At 42.5% G+C, this 25,763-nt stretch overlaps 1 protein-coding gene across 1 annotated transcript; it reads left to right on the top strand.

Annotated features, from left to right (window-relative positions):
• Positions 1-1,819: 1,819 nt before the first annotated feature.
• LOC130296984 (keratin, type I cytoskeletal 13-like) lies at positions 1,820-14,945 on the top strand. The gene is made up of 8 exons (XM_056549108.1): positions 1,820-2,467; positions 7,280-7,362; positions 7,433-7,589; positions 8,019-8,180; positions 8,272-8,397; positions 9,726-9,946; positions 10,689-10,762; positions 14,824-14,945. Exons 1-8 carry the CDS (start codon positions 1,820-1,822, stop codon positions 14,895-14,897), a joined length of 1,545 nt encoding a protein of 514 aa, XP_056405083.1. The 3' UTR covers positions 14,898-14,945.
• Positions 14,946-25,763: the final 10,818 nt, after the last annotated feature.

A 25,763-nucleotide genomic window follows, 5' to 3' on the forward strand; every position in this document is an offset into this window, starting at 1 on the left:
TGCCGCTGGGGACTACCACAGTCTCGGCTGTAGCACCCTAGACATCCAGTGCACGGAGCGAACTTAGCTCCGTGCCGGATGACTGGCGAGGCCACCTGATGTCACGGTCACGCCTTGCTCGTGACATCACGGCCACGCCCCCTCAATGCATGTCTATGGGAGGGGGCGTGACGGCCGTCACGCCCCCTCCCATAGACATGCATTGAGGGGGCGTGGCCTGTGCATCACGAACGGCGCATGACCGTGATGTCACGAGCCTCCGGCGCTGAACCCAATGCTCTAAACGAATGTTGGGTGCAAGGGGATTGCGGGGGTCCCTAGTGGCGGGACCCCCATGATCAGACATCTTATCCCCTATCCTTTGTGGCGGAGTACCCCTTTAAGAAAGGAATTTTTACTTGGTTACTACTGTTTTAATATATATATACATATATATATATATACATATATATATATATATGTATGTATATATATATATATATATATATATATATATATATATTATATATTTATATACAATATATATATATATATATATATATATTTATATATTATTTTTTAATATATATAAAGTATATATAATTATTTTTAATATATATGATATATATGACATATATATATATTTATATATAAATCTATATAATTTATATTATTTTTAATATTTATAAAGTATATATATATATATATATATATATATATAAAATTATTTTTTAATATATATGAAGTGTATATATATATCTATATATATATCTATATATATTTTATATATATATATATATATATATATATATATATATATATAAAAGCCAAAAAAGTATTGCAGCACTACTCAGCCTCAATGTGTGGGTGCCAGCGTCCAAAAAACTTCTTGACCAAAAGTCCTCAGTTTAAATAGGATCCAACAATAACGCAGCACTCCAAAGAACGGTGAAAAAAGTGTTGATTTATTCCTGTCACATCAGTACAAGCAACGTTTCTGCTCCTATGGAGCCATTTTCAAGCTTGTAATTGTTATTGTTGGATCCTATATATATATATATATAATTAAATTTTGCTGGTATATTGAGATTAGTTGGGAATTCCAAAACTATATAAAGTATATATATATATATATATATATATATATATATATATATATATATATGTATATATATATATATATATAATTTTAATATATATAAAGTATATATATAATTATTTTTTAATATATATGAAATATATATATATATATATATATATATATATATATAATTTATATTATTTTTAATATATATAAAGTATATATATATATATATATATAATTTTTATATATATATATGAAGTATATATATTTTTTTTATAAAGTATGTATATATATATATATTTATTTATAATTATTTTTTAATATATATGAAGTACATATCATTTATTTATCTTTGCTGGTATAATGAGATTAGTTGGGAATTCCAAAACAGCTGCATTCAGCGTCCCAGATAGATTATTGGTTGTTCAGCAAAACTATTCTTGCTATTGATTTAATTGCATTAGGCTGACATCCAGGAACAACATCTGAACATGAATTACAGCTTTTTACTATTTGTCTCATGCAAAAATAAGATAACACCCAGATGCTATGTAGATAATGAATGTCCGTCAACTCAGGGAAAAAATGTGTTAAAAGAAAATTGGCAGATGCAAAGCAACTCCAATTAAACGGTGACACCCAAGGAATATTTGGTATAAAAGGGAGGACTAAACCGATACACACATCTGTGGTCCTATCTCAGATCCAGCTGTGGAATCATCTTGGTAGAATCTTGTACGATTACTTTTCATCACCATGAGTGTTAGGCAAGGATCTGGATCAAAGCTCGGCAGCTCAGGGTCGAGCTCGGTAAAAACATCTAGCGCTAGAGTCTCATCAGGATATATCTCTGGTGGAAATTATGGTGGTGGTAGAAGTTCTGGAAGCTATGTGGGGAGCATGAGGGGTGGAAGCGTAAGCGCCGGTTTTGGTGGTGGTCATATTGGTGGATCTGGCTTTAGCAGTGGGTCTGGCATTGGGGCTGCATGTGGAACTGGTTTTAGTGGTGGTTCTGGATTTGGCATTGGTTCTGGATATGGCGGTGGCTCTGGATTTGGTGGTGGCTCTGGATTTGGCATTGGCTCTGGATTTGGTGGTGGTTCTGGATATGGCGGAGCAGGCTTTGGTGGAGGAGCAGGGTTTGGAGGATCTGGTTCAGGATTTGGGGTTGGTCAAGGAGCAGGCTTTGGACATGGGGACCAAGGACTTCTCAATATCAATGAGAAGCATACTATGCAGAACCTGAATGATCGCTTGGCAACGTATCTGGATAAGGTACGATCTTTGGAGGAGGCCAATGCTGATCTGGAGAGAAAGATCCGTCAATGGTATGAAAGCCACGGTCCTAAACCAGCCCAAGACTATAGCCATTACTTTAAAACAATTGACGATCTACAGAAAAAGGTGAGATTGATGCAAACATGAAAGAAAAACAAAAGCAACAGTCATGACAGATAAAACGTAAAGACAAGTTTAGACTTATGTTATATATGTTCTAATTTTGGTGAGGAAAACTTCATGAGGGGTTATTTGTAGATTTGTATATAGTTTAAAATGGCAGAGACTGTTACTTGTTATCTCATATCTACTCTATCTATCTATCTATCTATCTATGTCTTATCTATCTATCTATCTATCTCATATCTATCTAAAATTTATCTATCTATCTCATATCTATCTCATATTTATCTATCTATTTATCCATCTATCTCATATATTTATCTATCTAATATGTCTCATCTCATATCTATCAATTTTTCTATACAGTATGCTTTTTTTTCTGTGTGTTTCAATCATATCAAAATTCCTTTAAATTCACATTAGATTATTAGATGTGGCCATAAAAATACATAAAATGTTATAATAAGATAAATTTGCCGCTTGGTCCTCTTTGTTTAGCATTTTGCTTCAACTATATGTTGAAGTTCTGTGCTTGACTTAAATTATTTTTTTTTAGCTATCTTTCTATCTATTATCTATCTCTTATCTATCTATCTATCTCATATCTTTCTATCTATTATCTATCTCATATCTATCTATCTATCTATCTATCTCATATCTATCTATCTATCTCATATCTATCTACGGTATCTCATATCTATCTATCTATCTCATATCTATCTATCTATCTATCTCATATCTATCTATCTCATATCTATCTATCTCATATCTATCTATCTCATATCTATCTATCTCATATCTATCTCATATCTATCTATCTCATATCTATCTATCTCTCTATCTCATATCTATTTATCTATCTAATATCTATCTATCTATCTATCAATTTATCTCATATCTATCTATCTATCTCATATCTATCTATCTATCTATTTATCTCATATCTATTTATCTATCACATATCTATCTATCTATTTATCTCATATCTATCTATCTATCTATCTATCTATCTATCTATCTATCTATCTCATATCTATCTATCTATCTGTCTCATATCTATCTATCTCATATCTATCTATCTATCTCATATCTATCTATCTATCTGTCTCATATCTATCTATTTATCTATCTATCTATCTATCTATCTCATTTCTATCTATTTTTATCTCTATTTATTTGGAAATCTCTCTCTAACAACTGACTTCAGTTCTACTATCAAAGAGGTAATGTTTCTCCTTGAGGTGAGGACCAAAACGGTGAGTGCAGACCTATGGACCACTGAGAGTTCTGGGAGGAAGGATATGTAAAGTAGCTCTCTGGTGCCACCTTTTGGCTGTAGTTCCCCTCGATCTCATTGCTTGGCTCCATTAAGAAACCCCAAGGCTAGGGATTTAGCAAGCCAACCATATTCTTCTTCATATCCTCCCAGATATTTTACAACCTAACATGTGGATAAGGACACGAGCGGGAGAGGGCAGCATCTTACTTCTTTTACAGGATAAATCTGTTCCTCTTACTCATAACACAGACAAACCCCGTCATGTTCGGGATCACTTGCTACAGAATAATAATATGTCTGGCAAAGAAATGCAAATTAACCACACGCACTCTATACTAGAAACAGTATTCCGAACTAGCACTGAGATCTATAAAGGGGTACTCCGGTGGAAAACATTTTTTTTTTAAATCAACTGGTGCCATAAAATTAAACAGATTTGTAAATTACTTCTATTAAAAAATATTTATCTCTCCAGTACTTATTAGCAGCTGTATGCTACAGAGGAAATTCTTTTCTTTTTGAATTTCTTTTTTGTCTTGTCCACAGTGCTCTCTGCTGACACCTGATGCCCGTATCAGGAACTGTCCAGAGCAGGAGAAAATCCCCATAGCAAACCTATGCTACTCTGGACAGTTAATAACACGGACAGAGGTGTCAGCAGAGAGCACTGTGGACAAGACAAAAAATGTATTCAAAAATAAAAGAATTTTCTCGGTAGCATACAGCTGCTAATAAGTACTGGAAAGATTAAGATTTTTAAATAGAAGCAATTTACAAATCTTATAAACAAAATGGAGAGGCTCCTGTCTATCTGACAATCACCGAGGACCCGAGCAACCCAACATACACCTATACCCACGGTGTATAAAAATAGGATCAATATGGAAGAAATAATAAATGGGGCTCAAGGGTCAAAGATATCTGGTTTAATTAATAAGTATTTATTAATATAAAATGTAAAAAAAGAACCAAATAGGGATGTACAGGGCCCTTGTACCTCCCTAATTAATTACATAACGATAAAATATAATAATCCCAATATAAAAACTAATAACAACTATAAAATTGATATGCAATTTGAGCCTGTAATATCAGTATAAAGATATAAAGATCTCCTGATCTTAAGGAACAGCACAGTATAAATGTTCATTCAAAAAACTCTTGTTTCCGGAGATCTTCAATATAGAAAAAATAATAAAATGTATCCGCTACAAGTAATCAATTGATGCGGTAGTGCTGTATCCGTCCAAATCTTGGCAACTAATTACACCAACACAGTGATACAATGTGGCACTTTGTGAACAGTGGACAGTCATTCAAAATCACTCTTTAAGCATTTCTGCGTATGACATACATCAAAGAAGCCAGTTGGTAGTACATTGCATATAATGCTCACCACTCCGAAATGTCACGGATCTCCCTTCAGTATAGTCCTGGGGGCCGGCTGTTAAGCGTCGTATGGCCGGTGCCTTGCCTCTATCAGGGATCGTGCTGCTGGAGTCTCGGCCAACTCCTAAGATCGCAGCACTCGGTGGTGGGCACCGTTTGGGGGACTGCAGCACTGTCAAGCGGAGTCCCTTGGTCTGGCCAACTTGAAATGATGGTGGTCTATAGACCTCAAGTCCTTATTGCAGATGGTCCAATTGGCTTCTCACTGGTAATTTTTATATGCGATAAGCAGAGTGAATAACCCGGCGGCGTTCCTCGTGCAAAGTTCGCGCGCTCGGGAGATGGTTCACTGTGATGAATGCCTTGGATCTGGCGAATGATTGCTTATTCTCTCAGAAGAGTGTTCTTTAATAACAGGCTCAATATCGCAATGTCTGAATTGCTGATTCAGACATTGCGATATTGAGCCTGTTATTAAAGAACACTCTTCTGAGAGAATAAGCAATCATTCGCCAGATCCAAGGCATTCATCACAGTGAACCATCTCCCGAGCGCGCGAACTTTGCACGAGGAACGCCGCCGGGTTATTCACTCTGCTTATCGCATATAAAAATTACCAGTGAGAAGCCAATTGGACCATCTGCAATAAGGACTTGAGGTCTATAGACCACCATCATTTCAAGTTGGCCAGACCAAGGGACTCCGCTTGACAGCGCTGCAGTCCCCCAAACGGTGCCCACCACCGAGTGCTGCGATCTTAGGAGTTGGCCGAGACTCCAGCAGCACGATCCCTGATAGAGGCAAGGCACCGGCCATAAGACGCTTAACAGCCGGCCCCCAGGACTATACTGAAGGGAGATCCGTGACATTTCGGAGTGGTGAGCATTATATGCAATGTACTACCAACTGGCTTCTTTGATGTATGTCATACGCAGAAATGCTTAAAGAGTGATTTTGAATGACTGTCCACTGTTCACAAAGTGCCACATTGTATCACTGTGTTGGTGTAATTAGTTGCCAAGATTTGGACGGATACAGCACTACCGCATCAATTGATTACTTGTAGCGGATACATTTTATTATTTTTTCTATATTGAAGATCTCCGGAAACAAGAGTTTTTTGAATGAACATTTATACTGTGCTGTTCCTTAAGATCAGGAGATCTTTATATCTTTATACTGATATTACAGGCTCAAATTGCATATCAATTTTATAGTTGTTATTAGTTTTTATATTGGGATTATTATATTTTATCGTTATGTAATTAATTAGGGAGGTACAAGGGCCCTGTACATCCCTATTTGGTTCTTTTTTTACATTTTATATTAATAAATACTTATTAATTAAACCAGATATCTTTGACCCTTGAGCCCCATTTATTATTTCTTCCAATTTACAAATCTGTCTGGCCACTTTCTGGCCCCAGTTCATTTTAAAAAAAAAGTTTTCCACCGGAGTACCCCTTTAAAGAGGTACTCTGCCCCTAGACATCTTATCCCCTATCCAAAGGATAGGGGATAAGATGTCAGATCGCGGGGGTCCCGCTGCTGGGTACCCCCGCGATCTCCCTGCCACACCCGATGTACTTTACAGTGTTGGGTGCAGCACTGGAAGCTTGTGACGTTACAGCCGCACCCCGCAAAACCCCCTCAATGCAAGTCTATGGGAGGCGGCCATCACGCCCCCTCCCATAGACTTGCATTGAGGGGGCATGTGATGTCACGAGCCTCCGCATTGCGAGTCATCGGGCACGGAGCACCGATTCGCTCCATGCACCGATTGACTAGGGTGCTGCAGCCGAGATTGCGGGGGTCCCTAGCAGCAGGACCCCCGTGATCAGACATCTTATCCCCTATCCTTTGGATAGGGGATAAGATGTCTAGGGGCAGAGTACCCCTTTAATCCTTGTCTACATATAAGTCTACGGACCCTAGGATGCAAAGCCAAATGATGACATCAACCGTCTATATGTTCCAAGATATTACACTCATACTGAACTGCACTAGTATATATATATATATATATATATATATATATATATATATATATATATATGTAAATTATGTTTATTGTTGATAACTGCAGAAAGTATTTGTGTATTCTCTGAGCAAAACTAAGTCTTCACTTCTGACCATTTTGTTTTAAGATCCAAGATGCCACCACCAACAATGGCCGTGTGGTCCTTCAGATTGACAATGCCAGAATGGCCGCTGATGACTTCAAGCTCAAGTAAGATGGACGGATTATTCATATTTGATGCCCATAAGACTGCAGTGAATGACAACTATTATCCTCACAGGTTCGAGAATGAACTGTTCATGCGCCAGTCCGTGGAAGCTGATACCAATGGTCTGAAGAGGCTCTTGGATGACTTGACCCTTTCTCGAAGTGATCTTGAGTCTCAACTGGAGAACCTGAAAGCAGAACTGGCCGCTCTGAAGAAGAACCATGAGGAGGTAGAACAATATCATACCTAGTCTTTGTGCCATTGTATGGCTTGTTGAGCAGTAGTGATGAGCGGCAGGGGCCATATTCGAATTTGTGATATTTCACGAATATATTGATGATTCTTTGTCCGATGTTTGCAAAATTTGCATATTCGCTATGTTCATTCCTTTTTTTTACATAAAAAATATTCGCATAAAAATTTGCATGTGAAAAAAAATTACGAATATTCGTCATTACGAATATATACTGTAGCACTATATTGTAAATATTCGCAAAATCGCAAAGTGCCGATATTCGTGATAAAAATTTGCATTACGAATATTCGCGCCCAACACTATTGAGCAGTATAACCCAATGACAAGAAACTATAGCAGCTTTCCATCACAAGGGGGCGCTTTGTAACCTACAACAAGCGGTATGATTACCTGATTATACAGGAAATGAAGGCTTTGAGTGGACAGGTCACGGGTACCGTCAACGTGGACATGAATGCCGCTCCAGGAATCGACATGCAGAGAGTGCTCTCGGACATGAGAGAGGAATACGAGTCACTCATTACCAAGAACCAAAGGGAAATCGAAACTTGGCATCATGCAAAGGTGGGTTACGAGAATTATATAAAATGGATCATGTATCGAATCATTTGAATTAATTCATTTATTTATAAAAAATAATATCATTCTGCTTCAGAGTGAAGAGCTGAGACAACAGATGACCAAGGACTCCCATGAATTCCAGACAACTAGTACTCAAGTTACAGAGCTAAGACGTACTCTCCAGAGCCTTGAGATTGACCTACAGTCCCAGATCAGTATGGTAAGTGACTCTCCTAAACTTTTACTGTTTTATACCTATCCCTATCTTATATGAAGGATAGCCTTATGCCCATCTCTATCTTATATGAAGAATAGCCTTATGCTTATCTCTATCTTATATGAAGGATAGCCTTATACTTATCTCTATCTTATATGAAGGATAGCCTTATACCTATCCCTATCTTATATGAAGGATAGCCTTATGCCTATCTCTATCTTATATGAAGGATAGCCTTATACCTATCTCTATCTTATATGAAGGATAGCCTTATACCTATCCCTATCTTATATGAAGGATAGCCTTATGCTTATCTCTATCTTATATGAAGGATAGCCTTATACTTATCTCTATCTTATATGAAGGATAGCCTTATGCTTATCTCTATCTTATATGAAGGATAGCCTTATGCCTATCTCTATCTTATATGAAGGATAGCCTTATACCTATCTCTATCTTATATGAAGGATAGCCTTATACCTATCCCTATCTTATATGAAGGATAGCCTTATGCCCATCTCTATCTTATATGAAGGATAGCCTTATACCTATCCCTATCTTATATGAAGGATAGCCTTATGCCCATCTCTATCTTATATGAAGGATAGCCTTATGCTTATCTCTATCTTATATGAAGGATAGCCTTATGCCCATCTCTATCTTATATGAAGGATAGCCTTATACCTATCCCTATCTTATATGAAGGATAGCCTTATGCCCATCTCTATCTTATATGAAGGATAGCCTTATGCTTATCTCTATCTTATATGAAGGATAGCCTTATGCCCATCTCTATCTTATATGAAGGATAGCCTTATGCCTATCTCTATCTTATATGAAGGATAGCCTTATACCTATCCCTATCTTATATGAAGGATATCCTTATGCCTAGCCCTATCTTGTATCTTGAGCGTTGATTCAGAGTAGTGATTAGTGGCATTGGCCATATTCGAATTTGCGATATTTCGCGAATATATAGACGAATATTTGTCTTATATTTGTGAATTTCGCGTATTCGTTATATTTGCATATTTGCGTATTCGAAGAAGAAAACAGTGAGGGGTGGGCAACTTTACTATTGGTTGCTAGGGATGTTGTTGATAACCTCTGACAAGTGTATTTGCATCATTCTAATTGGCCCACAAGTGAAAAGAAGGAATATGCGCATGTGTGGAAAAAAGTGAATATTCATCATTTCGAATATATACCGAATATATTTGCAATATTCGCAATAAAAATTGGGAATTTTCGTGCCCAACACTAATTCAGAGGTATGACACGTATTGTATATTATGAATCTTTTCTAAGGACTCCAAATATTTTCATTGCAGAAAGCCGCTCTGGAAAGCTCCCTGGCCGAGACAGAGGGACGGTACTGCATGCAACTGGCCCAACTTCAGGAGATGATCCAAAAGGTGGAGTCAGAGTTAGCCGAGATCCGCTGTGAGCTGGAAGGCCAAAGTATGGAGTACAAGAATCTTCTGGATATCAAGTCTCGTCTGGAGCAAGAGATCAACACTTACCGTAGCCTTCTGGATGGCCAGGGAACCCAGTAGGTTGAATAGTAATGTATTTTATCATAAGGCTTAATGAATAGGTACAGAACTAAAAACCACGTAAAGGCCCCCATTCACATTGGGGAAATGACAGCCGACTAGGGTTTTCTACCGACACAGACGTTATTTTGGCCACCCTGTTGGTATTTTATATTAAAGGGGTACTCCAGCCCTAATACATCTTATCCCCTATGCAAAGGATAGGGGATAAGATGTATGATCGAGGGGGGTCCTGCCGCTAGGGATCCCCCGCAATCTGTCATTCCGCACCCACCTCCGCAGCGCTGGAGGCTCCGAGTGTGAAGCGTGACAACCACGGGGCTGGAGTGTCATGAATCCGCCCCCACGTGATGTCATGCCCCGCCCTCTCAATGCAAGTCTATGTCACGCCTCCTCCCATAGACTTGCCTTTCTGTCAGACCACAGTGCTCTCTGGTGACACCTCTGTCCATGTCAGGAACTGTCCAGAGTAGGAGCAAATCCCCATAGCAAACCTCTACTGCTCTGGACAGTTCCTAAAATGGACAGAGGTGTCAGCAGAGAGCACTGTGGTCTGACAGAAAGGAAATAGCAAAAATAAAAAAACTTCCTCCGTAGTATACAGCAGCTGATAAGTACTGGAAGGATTAAGATTTTTAAATAGAAGCAATTTACAAATCTGTTTAAAAAAAAAAAAAAATGTTTTCCAGCGGAGTACCCCTTGATATAAATAACAAACATATGTTTTTTTTCTTACAGATCTCCCAAAGGCTTCTCCTCTTCCTCCTCCTCTTCTAACTATTCAACATCAGTTTCCAGTTCAGATAGACAAGGTATGAATTGTCCACCAAGGAGACACGTAGGGTGGGGGGAGCTAGAAGAACTATATCCGTAGTCTCAAACTGTGGCCCTCCAGATGTTGCAAAACTTCAACTCCCAGCATGCCCGGACAGCCGTTGGCTGTCCGGGCATGCTGGGAGTTAAAGTTTTGCAACATCTGGAGGGCCACAGTTTGAGACCACTGAACTATATAGGCCAACATTTTCTTATTTTTGCTCCTGTGTTATGGCCAAACCACCCATGGCTCCTCAGAACCAAACCTAGATCACCATAGAACCCAATGGTGCCGCTTAGAGCCATATGAGCGCTTGTGGTAAAGGGGTACTCCACTGGAAATGTTTTTTTTTTTTATCAACTGGTGCCAGAAAGTTAAACAGATTAGTAAATTACTTCTATTAAAAAATCTTAATCCTTCCAGTACTTATCAGCTGCTATATGCACCACAGGAAGTTTTTCTTTCTTTCTGAATTTACTTTCTGTCTGACCACAGTGCTCTCTGCTGACACCTCTGTCCATTTTAAGAACTGTCCAGAGCAGGAGAGGTTTGCTATAGGGATTTGCTTCTACTCTGGACAGTTCCTAGAATGGACAGAGGTGTCAGCAGAGAGCACTGTGGTCAGACAGAAAGGAAATCCAAAAAGAAAAAAAACGTCCTGTGGAGCATATAGCAGCCGGTAAGTACTGGAAGGATTAAGATTTTTTTTTAATAGAAGTAATTTACTAATCTGTTTAACTTTCTGGCACCAGTAGATAAAAAAAAATAAAAAAAAAATAAAAACGTTTTCCAGTGGAGTACCCCTTCAAGATGACCATTTGGCAGGGGTGGCTGATTTGGAAGTGTACGCTGGCCTCCTGACTTTCCTGCAGAGCAGTTGTCAGAGAAGAGAAGAATGGGGAATATTGGATTTTTTTTCACTGCCCTATCCCTTTGTTCTCAGAGAGATATGCCATCAGCAGAGGAGTCTGGCAGCGGCCCACTCAGAACACATGGACGCTCAACTGGGCATTTATAAGGGGGGGGGGGATTGGGAAAGATAGCTTTTGGCCAAACAAGTATTTGACCGGCAGCTATCTTATTCTCGTTCAGACGAGCAGATTTACAGCGTATTTTACGCTGCGGATCCGCCGCTGAAGGACCTCTGTATGGAGCCTTTACATGTGCCTGCTCGGAGCGGCAATACGCCGCTATGAGCAGACACACTGTAGCGATGTGCGAGTCGCCGCGCATGCGCGGTGTACTCGCACACATCCCAGCCGCTCCCCCTGCTCTATGAGCTAGGCCGAGAGCTGCCGCGATGTGCGAGTGTACTGCGCATGCGCGCGGCGACTCGCACATCGCAGTGTGTCTGCTCGTAGCGGCACATTGCCGCTCCGAGCAAGCACATGTAAAGGCAGCATAGAGCGGGGCCTTCAGCATCGGATCCGCAGCGAAATACGTGCGGAAAATCTGCTCTTCTGAACGTACCCTAAGGATGGGAAACCTTCTGGTTATTGCCCTCTTCGTCATTGGCTAAAGCATGCTTGGAATATTTCCCCACGTTTACCTTGGATCACCCTATGGGAGTGTATCTGACAACTAGAAAGAGTTTTCATGTTTATACAATGTATAGGAGGGACAGTATTCAGCGGAACATCAATGGAGGACACATCGGCTGCGTTCCTACTGTACTAAAATAACCACGTAATGGTAAAGGCCTTGAGTTTCCCAATGTTTTCATGACACCACATAACCACAGTAGAATGATCCTGTGAAAGCAGAGGATAGAAGAACATCAGGCCTCATGCACAGAACGAGGATTCCAGGCTTCTGTGGGGGTCGGCACACCTGCTTCCTGCGCACTGCCGGAACGGCAGTGCGCAGGAAGCAGGTGTGCCGACCCCGCAGGAAGCTGCCACACGCCCCCTACATATATCCCATAGAGTTACATAGTGGGGCGTGTCCGCTGCCGCTTCATGTGGGGTCGGCACGCCCTTTCCTTTAGACTACCGGGGCGCCATGCAGGAGATCACGGGGGGTCCCACTGGTCGGAACCCCGCAATTTATAACTAATCCCCTATCTTTTGGATAGGGGATAAGTTTTTTTTCCCACTACAGTACTGCTTTAATATAGAGCCATAGGGACACCATGTTTCCTCATAGGCTTTGGAAGTATAAGTTTCTAAAAGGGAAAAAGTTCTACCCAACTGGACCTCCATTGTTAAAGGGGTACTCCGGTGAAAACCTTTTTTTTTTTTTTTTTAAATCAACTGGCTCCGGAAAGATAAACAGATTTTTACATTACTTCTATTAAATAATCTTAATCCTTCCTGTACTTATTAGCTGCTGAATACTACAGAGGAAATTCTTTTCTTTTTGGAGTGCTCTCTGATGACATCACGAGCACAGTGCTCTCTGCTGATGTTATAATAATAAGTCTTTATTTATTTATTTATTTATTGTTGTCCTTAGTGGGATTTGAACCCAAGGCCCCAGCACTGCAAGGCAGCAGTGCTAACCACTAAGCCACCATGCTGCCCTTAGCATACATCTGCTATGCATGGTTGCTAAAATGGACAGAGATGTCAGCAGAGAGCACTGTGCCCGTGATGTCATCAGTGTTCCAAAAAGAAATTCCTCTGTAGCATTCAGCAGCTAATAAGTACTGGAAGGATTAAGATTTTTTAATAGAAGTAATTTACAAATATGTTTAACTTTCTGGCACCAGTTGATTTAAAAGAAAAAAGGTTTTCACCGGAGTACCCCTTTAAGATTCTTTCTGCGTATAGCTTCCTCTATGGGAGGGGAGTTCTGTAGGCAAATTATTATGGCTCTGTTTATGAGCATAATATCACATCTCATCATTTCTAGGGGGAAATAACTAATTAGTACGGTGCCATATGATGACATAATACGGAGCCATAAGGACTCGGTGTAACGTTGAAGGGTTACCATATAGGCAACCTTTGTGGAGATTGCTTCTGCATTTACCTTTTTCTTTATCGGGATAGGGTAATAGGTGAACAGCCAATCAAGAGTAGTACAAGAAGTACAAGGCCATAGTTCAATAACAATAGAAGTTTATGTGGCCATATAATACCTTGTTATGTGTCATATTTCGTCCATTGCTTCTGTTGAAAATAACTCCTTAAAGGGGTACTCCGGTGGAAAACATTTTTTTTTTAAATTTAAATCAACTGGTGCCAGAAAGTTAAACAGATTTGTAAATGACTTCTATTAAAAAAAATCTATAGCATACAGCCGCTAAAAAGTACTGGAAGGGTAAAGTTTTTTTTTTTTTTTTATAGAAATCATTTACAAATCTGTTCAACTTTCTGGCACCAGTTGATTAAACAAAAAATGTTTTCCACCGGAGTTCCCCTTTAATACCGTGCCATGTGAAGCCTCTATATGGTGACCCACCTATAGCTCCTTAAAGGGGTACTCCGTCCCTAGACATTTTATCCTCTTTCGAAAGGATAGAGGATAAGATGTCTAATGTTAGGGGTCCCGCAGCCGGGACCCCCCCCCCGCAATTCCTGTGCAGCACTCAGCGTTCATTTAGAATGCTGGGTGCCAGTGGAGGGGGTCGTGACGTCACAGTAACGTCATGCCATGCCCCCTCAATGCAAGTCTATGGGAGGGGGCGTGACGGCCGTCACGCCCCCTCCCATAGACTTGCATTGAGGGGGTGTGACGTGACGTCACGACTCCCGCCGCCTGCTCCAAACGTTCAGAACAAAATGAACGCTGGGGCAGCGGAGTACCCCTTTAATATGGAGCTTCAGGGTCAGGGTCACCATACAGACCTCCTTTGTGAATATTTTTTCTATTTTCCTTGAGCTTTGTATATTTTTACTCGGCCCCTGGGAATTTGTTGATGATCCCCTCAGCCTATTTTCTTCTCTAAAGATCTTATTTCTAATCTTTTCTAATTATATTGTTGCCGCAGTTATAGGTAACAATTATGTGACTTGTTCTGTTTTCGGGCGTGGCGGTGAATAATGATCTAAAATTAGGCTGATTATCTGTGAAGGAGTTAAACTCAAGGAAGCCTTGTGTCTTTATGTCATTTAGGTGGATCCTACCATAGCGATGGAAGGGGGAGCAACGCACGTGACCAACACTTCCAGTCTGGATTCAGAAAATGAGCCGTCTCCAGCTCCGATGCCTGCAATCCTTCCAAACGCTACTGTTCTTCAATTCTACCAAGAAATCAACAGAAGGCTTAGATTTAGACCTTAAATGTTTTGTTTCCTCAAGATGACCTGATCCATTATACACCTTAAAGGGGTACTCCACTGGAATTTATTTTTTTTTTTTTTAATCTACTGGTGCCAGAAAGTTAAACAGATTTGTAAATGACTTCTATTAAAAAAATCTTAATCCTTCCAGTACTTATCAGCTGCTGCATGCTCCACAGGAAGTTCTTTTCCTTTTGAATTTCCTTTTTGTCTGACCACAGTGCTCTCTGCTGACACCTCTGTCCAGAGCAGGGGCAAATCCCCATAGCAAACCTAACTTGCTCTGGACAGTTCCTAAAATGGACAGAGGTGACAGCAGAGAGCACTGTGGTCAGACAGAAAGGAAATTCAAAAAAGAAAAGAACTTCCTGTGGAGCATACGGCAGCTGATAAGTACTGGAAGGATTAATATTTTTTTTAATAAATGTAATTTACAAATCTGTTTAACTTTCTGGCACCAGTTGATTTAAAAAAAGAAAAAGAAAAATTGTTTTCCAGAGGAGTACCCCTTTAAGGGGTTGTTTGGTATAGAAAATCAATTTACAAGAGTTAAAAGAGGCAGGTCCTTCAGGATCCTTCCTCATCTTGTGATCTGCTTATTGTTTATGGTCCTCTCGACAACTAAATATAGTCATAGGAGGCGAACCCCTTTAAAGGGGTATTCCGGCGCTAAGACATCTTATCCCCTATCCGAAGGATAGGGGATAAGATGCCTGATCGCGGGGGTCCCGCTGCTGGACCCCGTTACAATCAGACCCCGGAGCACGTTCGCTCCGGGTCTGATTACTGGCGATCACGGGGGCGGAGCAATGTGACATAACAGCCCCACCCCCTTGTGACGCTCCGCCCCCTCAATGCAAGCCTATGGGAAGGGGGCGTGACAGCTGGAGTATCCCTATTAGATCTTTTTGAGGAACCAAAAACTAAGCTTCCACGTGTTGTAGATACACAGATAAACATACACTTGCATCCACAGCTGTCTCCATAAAGAAACACCATATTGTTTGTTCTTCGGTTTAACGGTTTGTCGCTATGTATACTTCTCTTTGCACGCGGGACTCGTGAAGTCTCTAATAAAGCTTTGCTATGTGAATTTCAGCCAGTATTCCGATGAGAACATTTATTGTGCCTATGGATTTACCTCATAATCGTGGCTTAGTTTGTTTCCCGGTAATCTCACCCATCTCTTTGATGTTGCGTAACATAAATCTGTCAGTGTGGGAACGGGGGGGGGGAGTCATGAACAACGTCAAGTGCCAAAGCACGCCCCAAAGCCATAAACTTTTCTTTATATAGTACAAACTGAAGTCGTAGGTTTGGTTGTATCTCGAGTAAAATGCCGATGGAATGGCGTACCAAAGAATCAAGTCTAAACACGATCAATATTTCGACAGGATTATTTGCAATGTCAATGAATATTGGAGCCATTTTGAGACAGTTGTAATACGGACGCGTGGTAGGGTCCATATTGGGGCTGCAATACTCCGACTTGTGTGTTTGTGCTGAGCTTAAAGGGGTACTCCGCCCCTAGACATCTTATCCCCTATCCAAAGCCGGGAGCTGCAGGACTCCCGCGATCTCTGTGACATCATGACCACGCCCCCTCATGACGCCATACCGCGCCCCCTCAATGCAAGTCTATGGGAGGGGGCGTGACGGCCGTCACGCCCCCTCCCATAGACTTGCATTGAGGGGGCGCGGTGTGATGTCAAGAGGAGGCGTGGCCGTGACATCATGACCCCCGTCTCCTGCTCCAAGCATTTTGAACAAAATGTTCCGAATGCTGGGGCAGCAGAGTACCCCTTTAAATCATATAGGTTTATGATGGTCCATGTTCAGTTCAGTAGAACCATGTGTGTGTGGTCTGAACAACATTAAAGGGGAACTCCAGTGGAAACAAGTAGAAAACAATTTTTTTTTTTCAAATCAACTTGGGCCTCAAAGTTAAACAGATTTGTAAATGACTTCTGTGGTAGCCCTTGGGGGGCGTATGGTAGTGGTGGTATGGTATTGGTATAGGAGGGGTTAATGTTAACCCTATAGTTCGTGACACCAGGCTGAGGGCTGTTATGCTGAGTCAATGCTCCGGCCTATTGCCACCCTTCCCAGTAACGATAGGTGCATGAAATGACTGAAGGTCCACAAGGAGATTGAACTTGAACTTGAACAACTTTACTTAAGTGCTTGCATTATCCAAGGCACAGTAACAGTCTCATATAAACAGTCCTTATCTTGCTTAGTGACTGACAGTTGTTGCGGACCTTGAGCTAATCATACAGTCTCTGAATTTAGGGTAGATATTTGCAGATCCGTCCGGATTTAGGTGTATTATTAGGTCCGGTGATGCTGCAGAGTGTCTGGGGATTGATACACTCTAGATTTAGAATTGTTCAGCCGTTGCCGCAAGGCTCGGGCCTAACTCACTGCGTTAGTTGCTGCGCAGATCCTTCTCTCGACAGCCCACGAGGTAAGAGAGAGAAACATGGCCGCCGCTCCCTTATATCGGCAGGGGGCGGGGCGAATCCGATTGGTCCGAACATCTGCCATTCACCATTACAGAGAATAATGGGATTGCTTACGTCACAGGGCCTCCAAAGGTCCTTAAGCTTAATACCATAGAGTTCACCTAGTCACATGACCCGCAGGTCCTGCAATGCTATGGCACTGGTAATTAACCATGTATTTACAGATATATCATTATATTTACATTAACCTTATATAGACCACTGGTCTATTAGTAGAAATAGAGGCGACAAGGGGTTAATTAAGTGACAGGGATCCCTACGTCCTAGGAACTCTGGCTATGGGGACCCACACATACATAGGTACCGTATAGGATGCGGTACCGAAACACCACACTTCTATTAAAAATTCTTAATCCTTCCAGTACTTGCTGCTGTAAAAAAGAAAAATTTGTGATTTTTTTTCTGTCTGGCAACAGTGCTCTCTGCTGACACCTCTTTCCGGGTCAGGAACTGTCCAGAATAGAATCATGTCCCCATAGAAAGCCTCTCCTGCTCTGGACAGTTCCTGACACAGACAGAGGTGTCAGCAGAGAGCACTGTGGTCAGACAAAAAATAACTTTCCATTATCAAAACTGCACCCCTCAAAGTATTCAAAATGATATTCAGAAAGTTTGTTAACCCTTTAGGTGTTTCACAGGAATAGCAGCAAAGTAAAGGAGAAAATTCAAAATCTTCATTTTTTACACTCGCATGTTCTTGTAGGGCCATTTTTTACATTTCTACAAGGGGTAAAAGGAAATTTCCTTGAAATGCGACAGGGCCCTGAAGTGAGAGAGCGCCATGCGCATTTGAGGCCTAAATTAGGGATTTGCATAGGGGTGGACTCAGATGTAAGCATTTCAACTGGCTCCGCTATCAGCTATCAAAAATATTCTATGCCAGTAATTCCCAAACAGGTTGCCTCCAGCTGTTGCTAAACTCCCAGCATGCCTGGACAGTCAAGCTGTCCGGAAATGCTGGGAGTTGTTGTTTTGCAACATCTGGAGGCTCCGTTTTAGAAACACTGCTGTACTATACGTTTGTCATTTTTATTGGGAGGGGGCTGTGTAAGTGGGTGTATATGTAGTGCTTTACCCTTTATTTTCTGTTACTGTAGTGTAGTGTTTTAACGGTACATTTGCACTGGCGGGTTTACAGTGAGTTTCTCGCTAGGAGTTTGAGCTACGGTGGAAAATTTGTCACAGCTCATACTTGAAGCAGGAAACTCACTGTAAACCTACCCGTGTGAATGTACCCTGTACATTCACATGGGGGAAAACCTCCAGCTTGCAAAACTACAACTCCCAGCATGCACTGAAAGACCCTGCTTGCTGGGAGTTGTACTTTTGCAACAGCTGGAGGCACACTGGTTAGAAAACCTTCAGTTAAAGGGGTTATTCAGGAAAAACTTTTTTTTTATATATCAACTGGCTCCAGAAAGTTGAACAGATTTGTAAATTACTTCTATTAAAAAATCTAAATCCTTTCAGTACTTATGAGCTTCTGAAGTTAAGGTTGTTCTTTTCTGTCTAAGTGCTCTCTGATGACACGTGTCTCATGAACTGCACAGTTTAGAAGCAAAGCCCCATAGCAAACCTCTTCTAAACTGAGCGGTTCCTGAGACACGTGTCATCAGAGAGCACTTAGACAGAAAAGAACAACTCAACTTCAGCAGCTCATAAATGCTGAAAGGATTAAGATTGTAATTTACAAATCTGTTTAACTTTCTGGAGCCAGTTGATATATGAAAAAAAGTTTTTTCCTGGATAACCCCTTTAAGTTCTGTTACCTAACTCAGTATTTTTCAACCAGTGTGCCTCCAGCTGTTGCAAAACTACAACTCCCAGCATGTACTGATCGCCGAAGGGCATGCTGGGAGTTGTAGTTATGCAACAGCTGGAGGCAAGCAACTACAAGTCCCAGTATGCCAAGACAGCCTTTTGCTGTTTGTGCATGCTGGGAGTTGTAGTTTTGCAAGATTTTGAGGGCCATGGTTTAGAGACCACTGCACAGTGATCTCAAAACTGTGGCCCTCCAGATGTTGCAAACCTACAAATCCCAGCATGCCCAGACACAAACTGCTGTGCGGGCATGCCGGGAGTTGTAGTTTTGCAAGACCTAGAGGGCCACAGTTTAGAGACCACTGCACAATGATCTCCAAACTGTACCCCTCTAAATCTTGCAAAACTATAAATCACAGCATGCCCAAACAGCAAACAGCTGTCTGGGCATGCTGGGAGTTGTAGTTTTGCAACATCTGGAGGGCTACAGTTCAGAGACCACTGCATAGTGGTCTCCAAACTGTCGCCCTGCAGATGTTGCTAGGCTATTACTCACCTCCTTCAGCAGGATCGCCGCACGCCACGCAAGCTGGAGGATCACCACCCACCGCTGATCGCCGCCCGGTAAGGGACCTGCGCCACCACCGCCGCTCACATCACGGTACCCCTGCCCCTGATCTGCTATTGATCGGTAGCTTCTGACCGACCAATAGCGGGAATAGGAGGGGTGGCACCCCTGCCACTTCACTCCTATCCCTTCAGGGGAATCAGGGTATCTCCAAAAGATAGGGGATAAGATGTCTGATAGCGGGGGTCCCCAGGGGCACCCCAGAACTTTGGTCCGTGCCCGATGACTGGCGATGCGGGGCTGCACCTGACACTCTAAATGAACGCCGGGTGCAGCAGGGATATCGCGGCAGGAGGTCCACAGCGGCAGGACCCCTGCGATCAGACATCTTATCCCCTATCCTTTGGATAGGGGATAAGATGTCTAGGAGCAGAGTACCCCTTTAAAGGAGATGTCTCATCCTACAAAATTCTGAAAAACTTATTGCTATCCATGGAATAGGGGTATACGTTTTCAAATCGCATGGGGGGGTGGTCAGACCTCTGGGGTCCCCCTGCAATCTCCTGTATAGGGCCTCTGCTCTCCCATCATGCTCTCCGCTCGAAGCTATCTACAGGCTCTCCCATAGAGATGTATGGAGGGGGCATGGCGGCCCCCGCTTCTGACGAGGGGCATGACGCGCAGCTCCTGTGGAGAGCCGGCACTATGTTTAGGAAAACGTGGGGCCCCAGCATTCCTGCGCGTAGGGGATATCTTTTTGAGAATTTAGTAGGAGACTTCTCCTTTAACGAAGAGGAAAAATACAATACATCCACAACCTGAGATGACAAGATTGAGAAACAATGGACGGCAGAAAGACAGTGCTCTCCCGGATCACAGTGCTTTCCCATAACCACTCTGTGTCTCTGTGGGCAAATGTGCATCCCTCGAAGGGAGTAGATGTCATGTTCGTGTTTGTCATGATGTAGTAAAGATGTTTTATCTAATAATAATGCACCTCTGGGGCTTTTAGCATCATGATAGAACAGGTTGAACATATCCCGGCACAATGGAACCTTTATATAACGATCCAAAGCAAGTATGACCGGGTTATCATTCGCTCCCTCCGCCCTCCAAGATAATCCTGAGTTTGCCTCCCTGGAGCACTCTGAGTGTACTCTCAATTATAGTATTGAAATTCATAATCCGAATAATATTGTCAGCAAGATCACTTTTGTCATTAAATGGAGGCAGAGGTGTAACAAGTCCTATAGAAGGAAAGGAAAAAGTGTGCAAAGAGGCTGGAAGTGCCCGTTCAGCCTATGGCTGGCCATTGCAGTATCGGTCCTAAGCCAGTGATTGGCTGAATGGGCACTTCCAGGAAGCAGCAAGCACTGCTATGTCTGGATCAAGCACCGTTCGGAAGGATGTGGCGGATGAATCTGTTTTCTTGTAAAAGGGTTATCTCACCATAGAAACCCCTGCCAATACAGATGCCTTGCCACGTACCAAAATGGAGAGCATCTCTAAGTTCATCACATGGATGACCATTCACATAATGATTTCCCACTGGCGACTAGAGATGTCGCAAATTGTTCGCCGGCGAACAGTTCCCGGCGAATTTAGCATGTTAGCGTTCGCATCGCCGGGCGAACATATGTGAAGTTCGATCCGCCCCCTATACTTTAACATTGCAGTAAACTTTGACCCTGTGAGTCAGAGTCAGCAGACACATTGCAGCCAATCAGCAGCAGTCCCTCCCTTCCAGACCCTCCTACCTCTTGCACGGACGCCATTTTAGCCTCATTCAGCATGCTGCAGGCTTAGGAAGTGGAGGGTCAGAGAAGCTGCTCCTGCTGTATAGGGAAAGCAATAGCTAGGTTGCTGCTAGGTGGTGTATTCAGGTTCCAGTTTACTCCTAAAGCACTAGTGTAACATCTGCTTTAAGGACAGCCCTTTTTAGGGCTGAAAGATATCAGTCCGTGTGTCTTGCAACAGCTGGAGGCACCCTGGTTGGGAGGGAACCGCTGGTTAAAAGGGGTACTCCAGAATCAAACTTAAGTTCCTTCAAGCAACTAACTACTACAGTATTCAAAGGGCTGAAATATATCAGTCCGTGTGTCTTGCAACAGCTAGAGGCACCCTAGTTGGGAGGGAACCGCTGGTTAAAAGGGGTACTCCAGAATCAAACTTAAGTTCCTTCAAGCAACTAACTACTACAGTATTCAAAGGGCTGAAATATATCAGTCCATGTGTTTTGCAACAGTTGGAGGCACCCTGGTTGGGGACCACTGCATAAAAGGGGAACTCCGCTGGCAAGCTTTTTTTTCTTTAAAGCAACTAACTACTACAGTATTCAAAGGGCTGAAATATATCAGTCCGTGTGTTTTGCAACAGCTGGAGGCACCCTGGTTGGGGACCACTGCTTAAAAGGGGAACTCCGCTGGCAAGCTTTTTTGCTCATTGTCACATTAGTGCAAATCACATTTGGTGTGAGAGTTGTGCTAATTAAAAAAAATATATATTTTTTGGCTGTTAAATAAAATCAGTCGTCACTGTTAGTTCACGTCACAGTTGCCATTTTTTTTAGCTGCAGGGCAAATTGTGTCACCCTAGTGCAAATTACATTAGATGTGACAGTTGTGCAAATAAAAAAAAAAAAACTAAACTTTTTTGGCTGTTAAATAAAATCAGTCGTCACTGTTAGTTCACGTCACAGTTGCCATTTTTTTGCCTGCAGGGCAAATTGTGTCACCCTAGTGCAAATCATATTAGGTGTGACAGTTGTGCAAATAAAAAAAATATATACCTTTTTTGGCTGTTAAATAAAACCAGTCGTCACTGTCAGTTCACGTCACAGTTGCCAGTTTTTTTGCCTGCAGGGCAAATTGTGTCACCCTAGTCCAAATCACATTTGGTGTGACACTTGTGCATATTTAACCAAAAAAATTACAGGCAGAGGAAGGCCACACCGCAGGGGCCGTTGTGGTGCTGGGATTTTCTTTGGCCCTGGAATGGCCAGTGTTCAGAGGCCACGTACCCTGAACCCCCAAAGTTCTGAGGACTTAGTTGGCTATCACAAGACACCCAATCTACTACAGCTTCTGCTCGGAACCTTGACGCATCTTCCTTCTCCTCCTCTAGCTTAGCTTCGGGCACCTCTCATGTTACCACTTGCCCGCCTGCCGCCACCACCAACACTAGCACCGCAGCAGCTTTACTTGATCCGTCAGAGGAGTTATTTACACATCAGTTTGAAGACATGAGTGATGCGCAACCATTATTGCTAGAGGATGTAGTTAACAGGGATATGTCTGTCAGGCAGCATTACACACATGGACGTACGGTGTGATTATGATGTTGTACCCGCTGCTGCTTCCTTTCTTGAGGTGTCAGATAGCGGTGAAGGTATTGATGATGACAATGTATCCGTGGATGCCATGTGGGTGCCCGCTAGAAGAGAAGAAGAGGGGGAAAGTTCAGATGGGGAAACAGAGAGGAGGAGGAGATGAGTTGGAAGCTGGGGGAGGTCGTCGCAAGGAGCTAGTGGCACAGTCAGACAGCATGCATCGGCACCCGGGGTCAGCCAGACGGGACGCCAATCAACGCATGCTGTTGCCACCATCAGAATGCCGTCATCGCAGAGCTCAGCAGTGTGGCATTTTTTTTGTGTGTCTGCCTCTGACAACAGCGAGGCCATTAGCAACCTGTGCCAGAAGAAACTGAGTGGGAAGTCCAACACCCACCTAGGCACAACTGCTTTGCGAAGGCACATGATGTCACATCACAAACGCCTATGGGATCAACACGTCAGTACAAGCAGCACACAAAGTCAAAGCCGCCATCCTCTTCCTGGTCCAGCATCTTCAGCCAGGTCAACCACTGCTGCCCTCCTTGCCCCCTCTCAACCATCCGCCTCTCCTTCTCTCGCCTTGAGCAGTTCCTGCTCATCTGCCCACAGTCAGGTGTCTGTCAAGGAAATGTTTGAGCGCAAGAAGACAATGTCTCAAAGTCACCCCCTAGCCCGGCGTCTGACAGCTGGCTTGTCGGAACTGCTATCCCGCTAGCTTTTACCATACAAGCTGGTGGAGTCTGAGGCCTTTAAAAAAAATTTAGCCATTGGCACACTGCAGTGGAAGGTACCCGGACTAATTTTTTTTGCACAAAAGGCAATCCCCAACATTTACTCCATTGTGCAAAAGGAAATTATGGCATGGTCCATCTGATCAGGGGGGCAAGGGTCCATCTTACCACTGATACCTGGTCTGCAAAGCATGGTCAAGGCAGGTATATCACCTACACTGCGCATTGGGTAAACCTGGTGATGGCTGCCAAGCATGGAATGCGTGGCTCTGCAGAGGAGTTGGTGACACCACCACGACTTGCAGGCAGGCCTGCTGCCACCTCCTCTACTCCTCCTACTCCATCCTCTTCCATAACCTCCTCGGCCGAGTCCTCTTCCACTACTGCATCTTGCTCCACATCACCCCCCCCCCAGCTCCCCAGGTGCTATTCCACATCCCGGATACAGCAGTGTCACGCTATCTTGGGGTTGACCTGCCTCAAAGCGGAGAGTCACACCGCACCACCGTCCTGCATTATAGAGTCTTCTGGACTTTATGATAATTTAAACTTGAATTTTTAAGAGTACTAACCATTACACCAAGGAACCCGTGTGATTTTTTAACTTAAATTCTCAAAAGTAAAATACAGAGAGGGAAGAACTCTGTTTCTTTATTTGATGAAAAATTTTATTTAGAAAATAATTTCTTTGTCTGTTTCTCCGTCCTGCATTATAGAGTCTTCTGGACTCTTGGATATGTGCTTGTTCTTATATTTCAGCCATGTGTACATGCCGAATTTTTCTGGCCTCTGGTGCTGCACTTTTTATGCTGCCGCAATTTTTCTGGGCGCTGCTACAGCTGCGGCTGTAACAATACCAAATTTTTCATCCATGTGTACATGCCTAATTTTTCTGGTACTCTCTGCTGACATCTCTGTCCATTTTAGCAACCGTGCATATTAGATGTATGCTAAGGGCAGCATGGTGGCTCGGCGGTTAGCACTGCTGCCTTGCAGCGCTGGGGCCTTGGGTTCAAATCCCACTATGTGCTGCCTAATATGGGGGAATCTATGTGCTGCCTAAAGGGGGGATCTAAGTACGTGCTGCCTAAAGGGGGCTAAAGCACGTTATTCCAAAGAATTTAGGAATAATAGGTGATTTATGCCCTGTATGGATTAAAACCAGACTCTTCATCAACTATGTAAATTGCTATGGATCCCCCTCCGGCACGCCACAGTCCAGGTAGTAGTCCCCTTGAAACAACTTTGAAATCACTATTGTGGCCAGAAAGAGTCCCTGTGGGTTTTAAAATTCGCCTGCCCATTGAAGTCAATGGCGGTTCGCGAACCAAAAATTTTATGTTCGTGACATCACTACTGGAGACCAATGCATGGAAAATGTGAGGATGGCTATGGCTAACCACTGAGTCCCCTGGCAATAACAGCTGATTGGCTTTGTGGCCCTAGGGCATAGAACACCCTAGGCCACGCCCCTCTGACACTTTTACAGGCAATAAAAATGCAATTGTAGTGCCGTTGGGTTCATATGCATTTTTCAGGTGACAGGTTTGCTTTAAACTTTCTGTTAATGGTTTGTACGCCAACACTTTCCAAAGATGTGCGCAAAATTTGTAAACCTGATGAAAAAGCCCAGTCAGATAAAATCCAAATAGGGAAACAACCATAGTAAAACTGACAGGCATCTACTTTTAATGAGCTCTTCATTCTCATGCACACAGATGCATCAAAATATCCAAAATAGAATACATGTCCAGTGCTTCAACATCCCCAAAAAGTTTGCTTTATTTCAGATCCATTGAAAGCATAATGATAAACAATTGAAAGCACAATCATAGTCAGGACAATTACAATAACTTA

This window comes from Hyla sarda, chromosome 12, assembly GCF_029499605.1.
Source record: "Hyla sarda isolate aHylSar1 chromosome 12, aHylSar1.hap1, whole genome shotgun sequence".
Lineage (NCBI taxonomy): Eukaryota > Metazoa > Chordata > Amphibia > Anura > Hylidae > Hyla > Hyla sarda.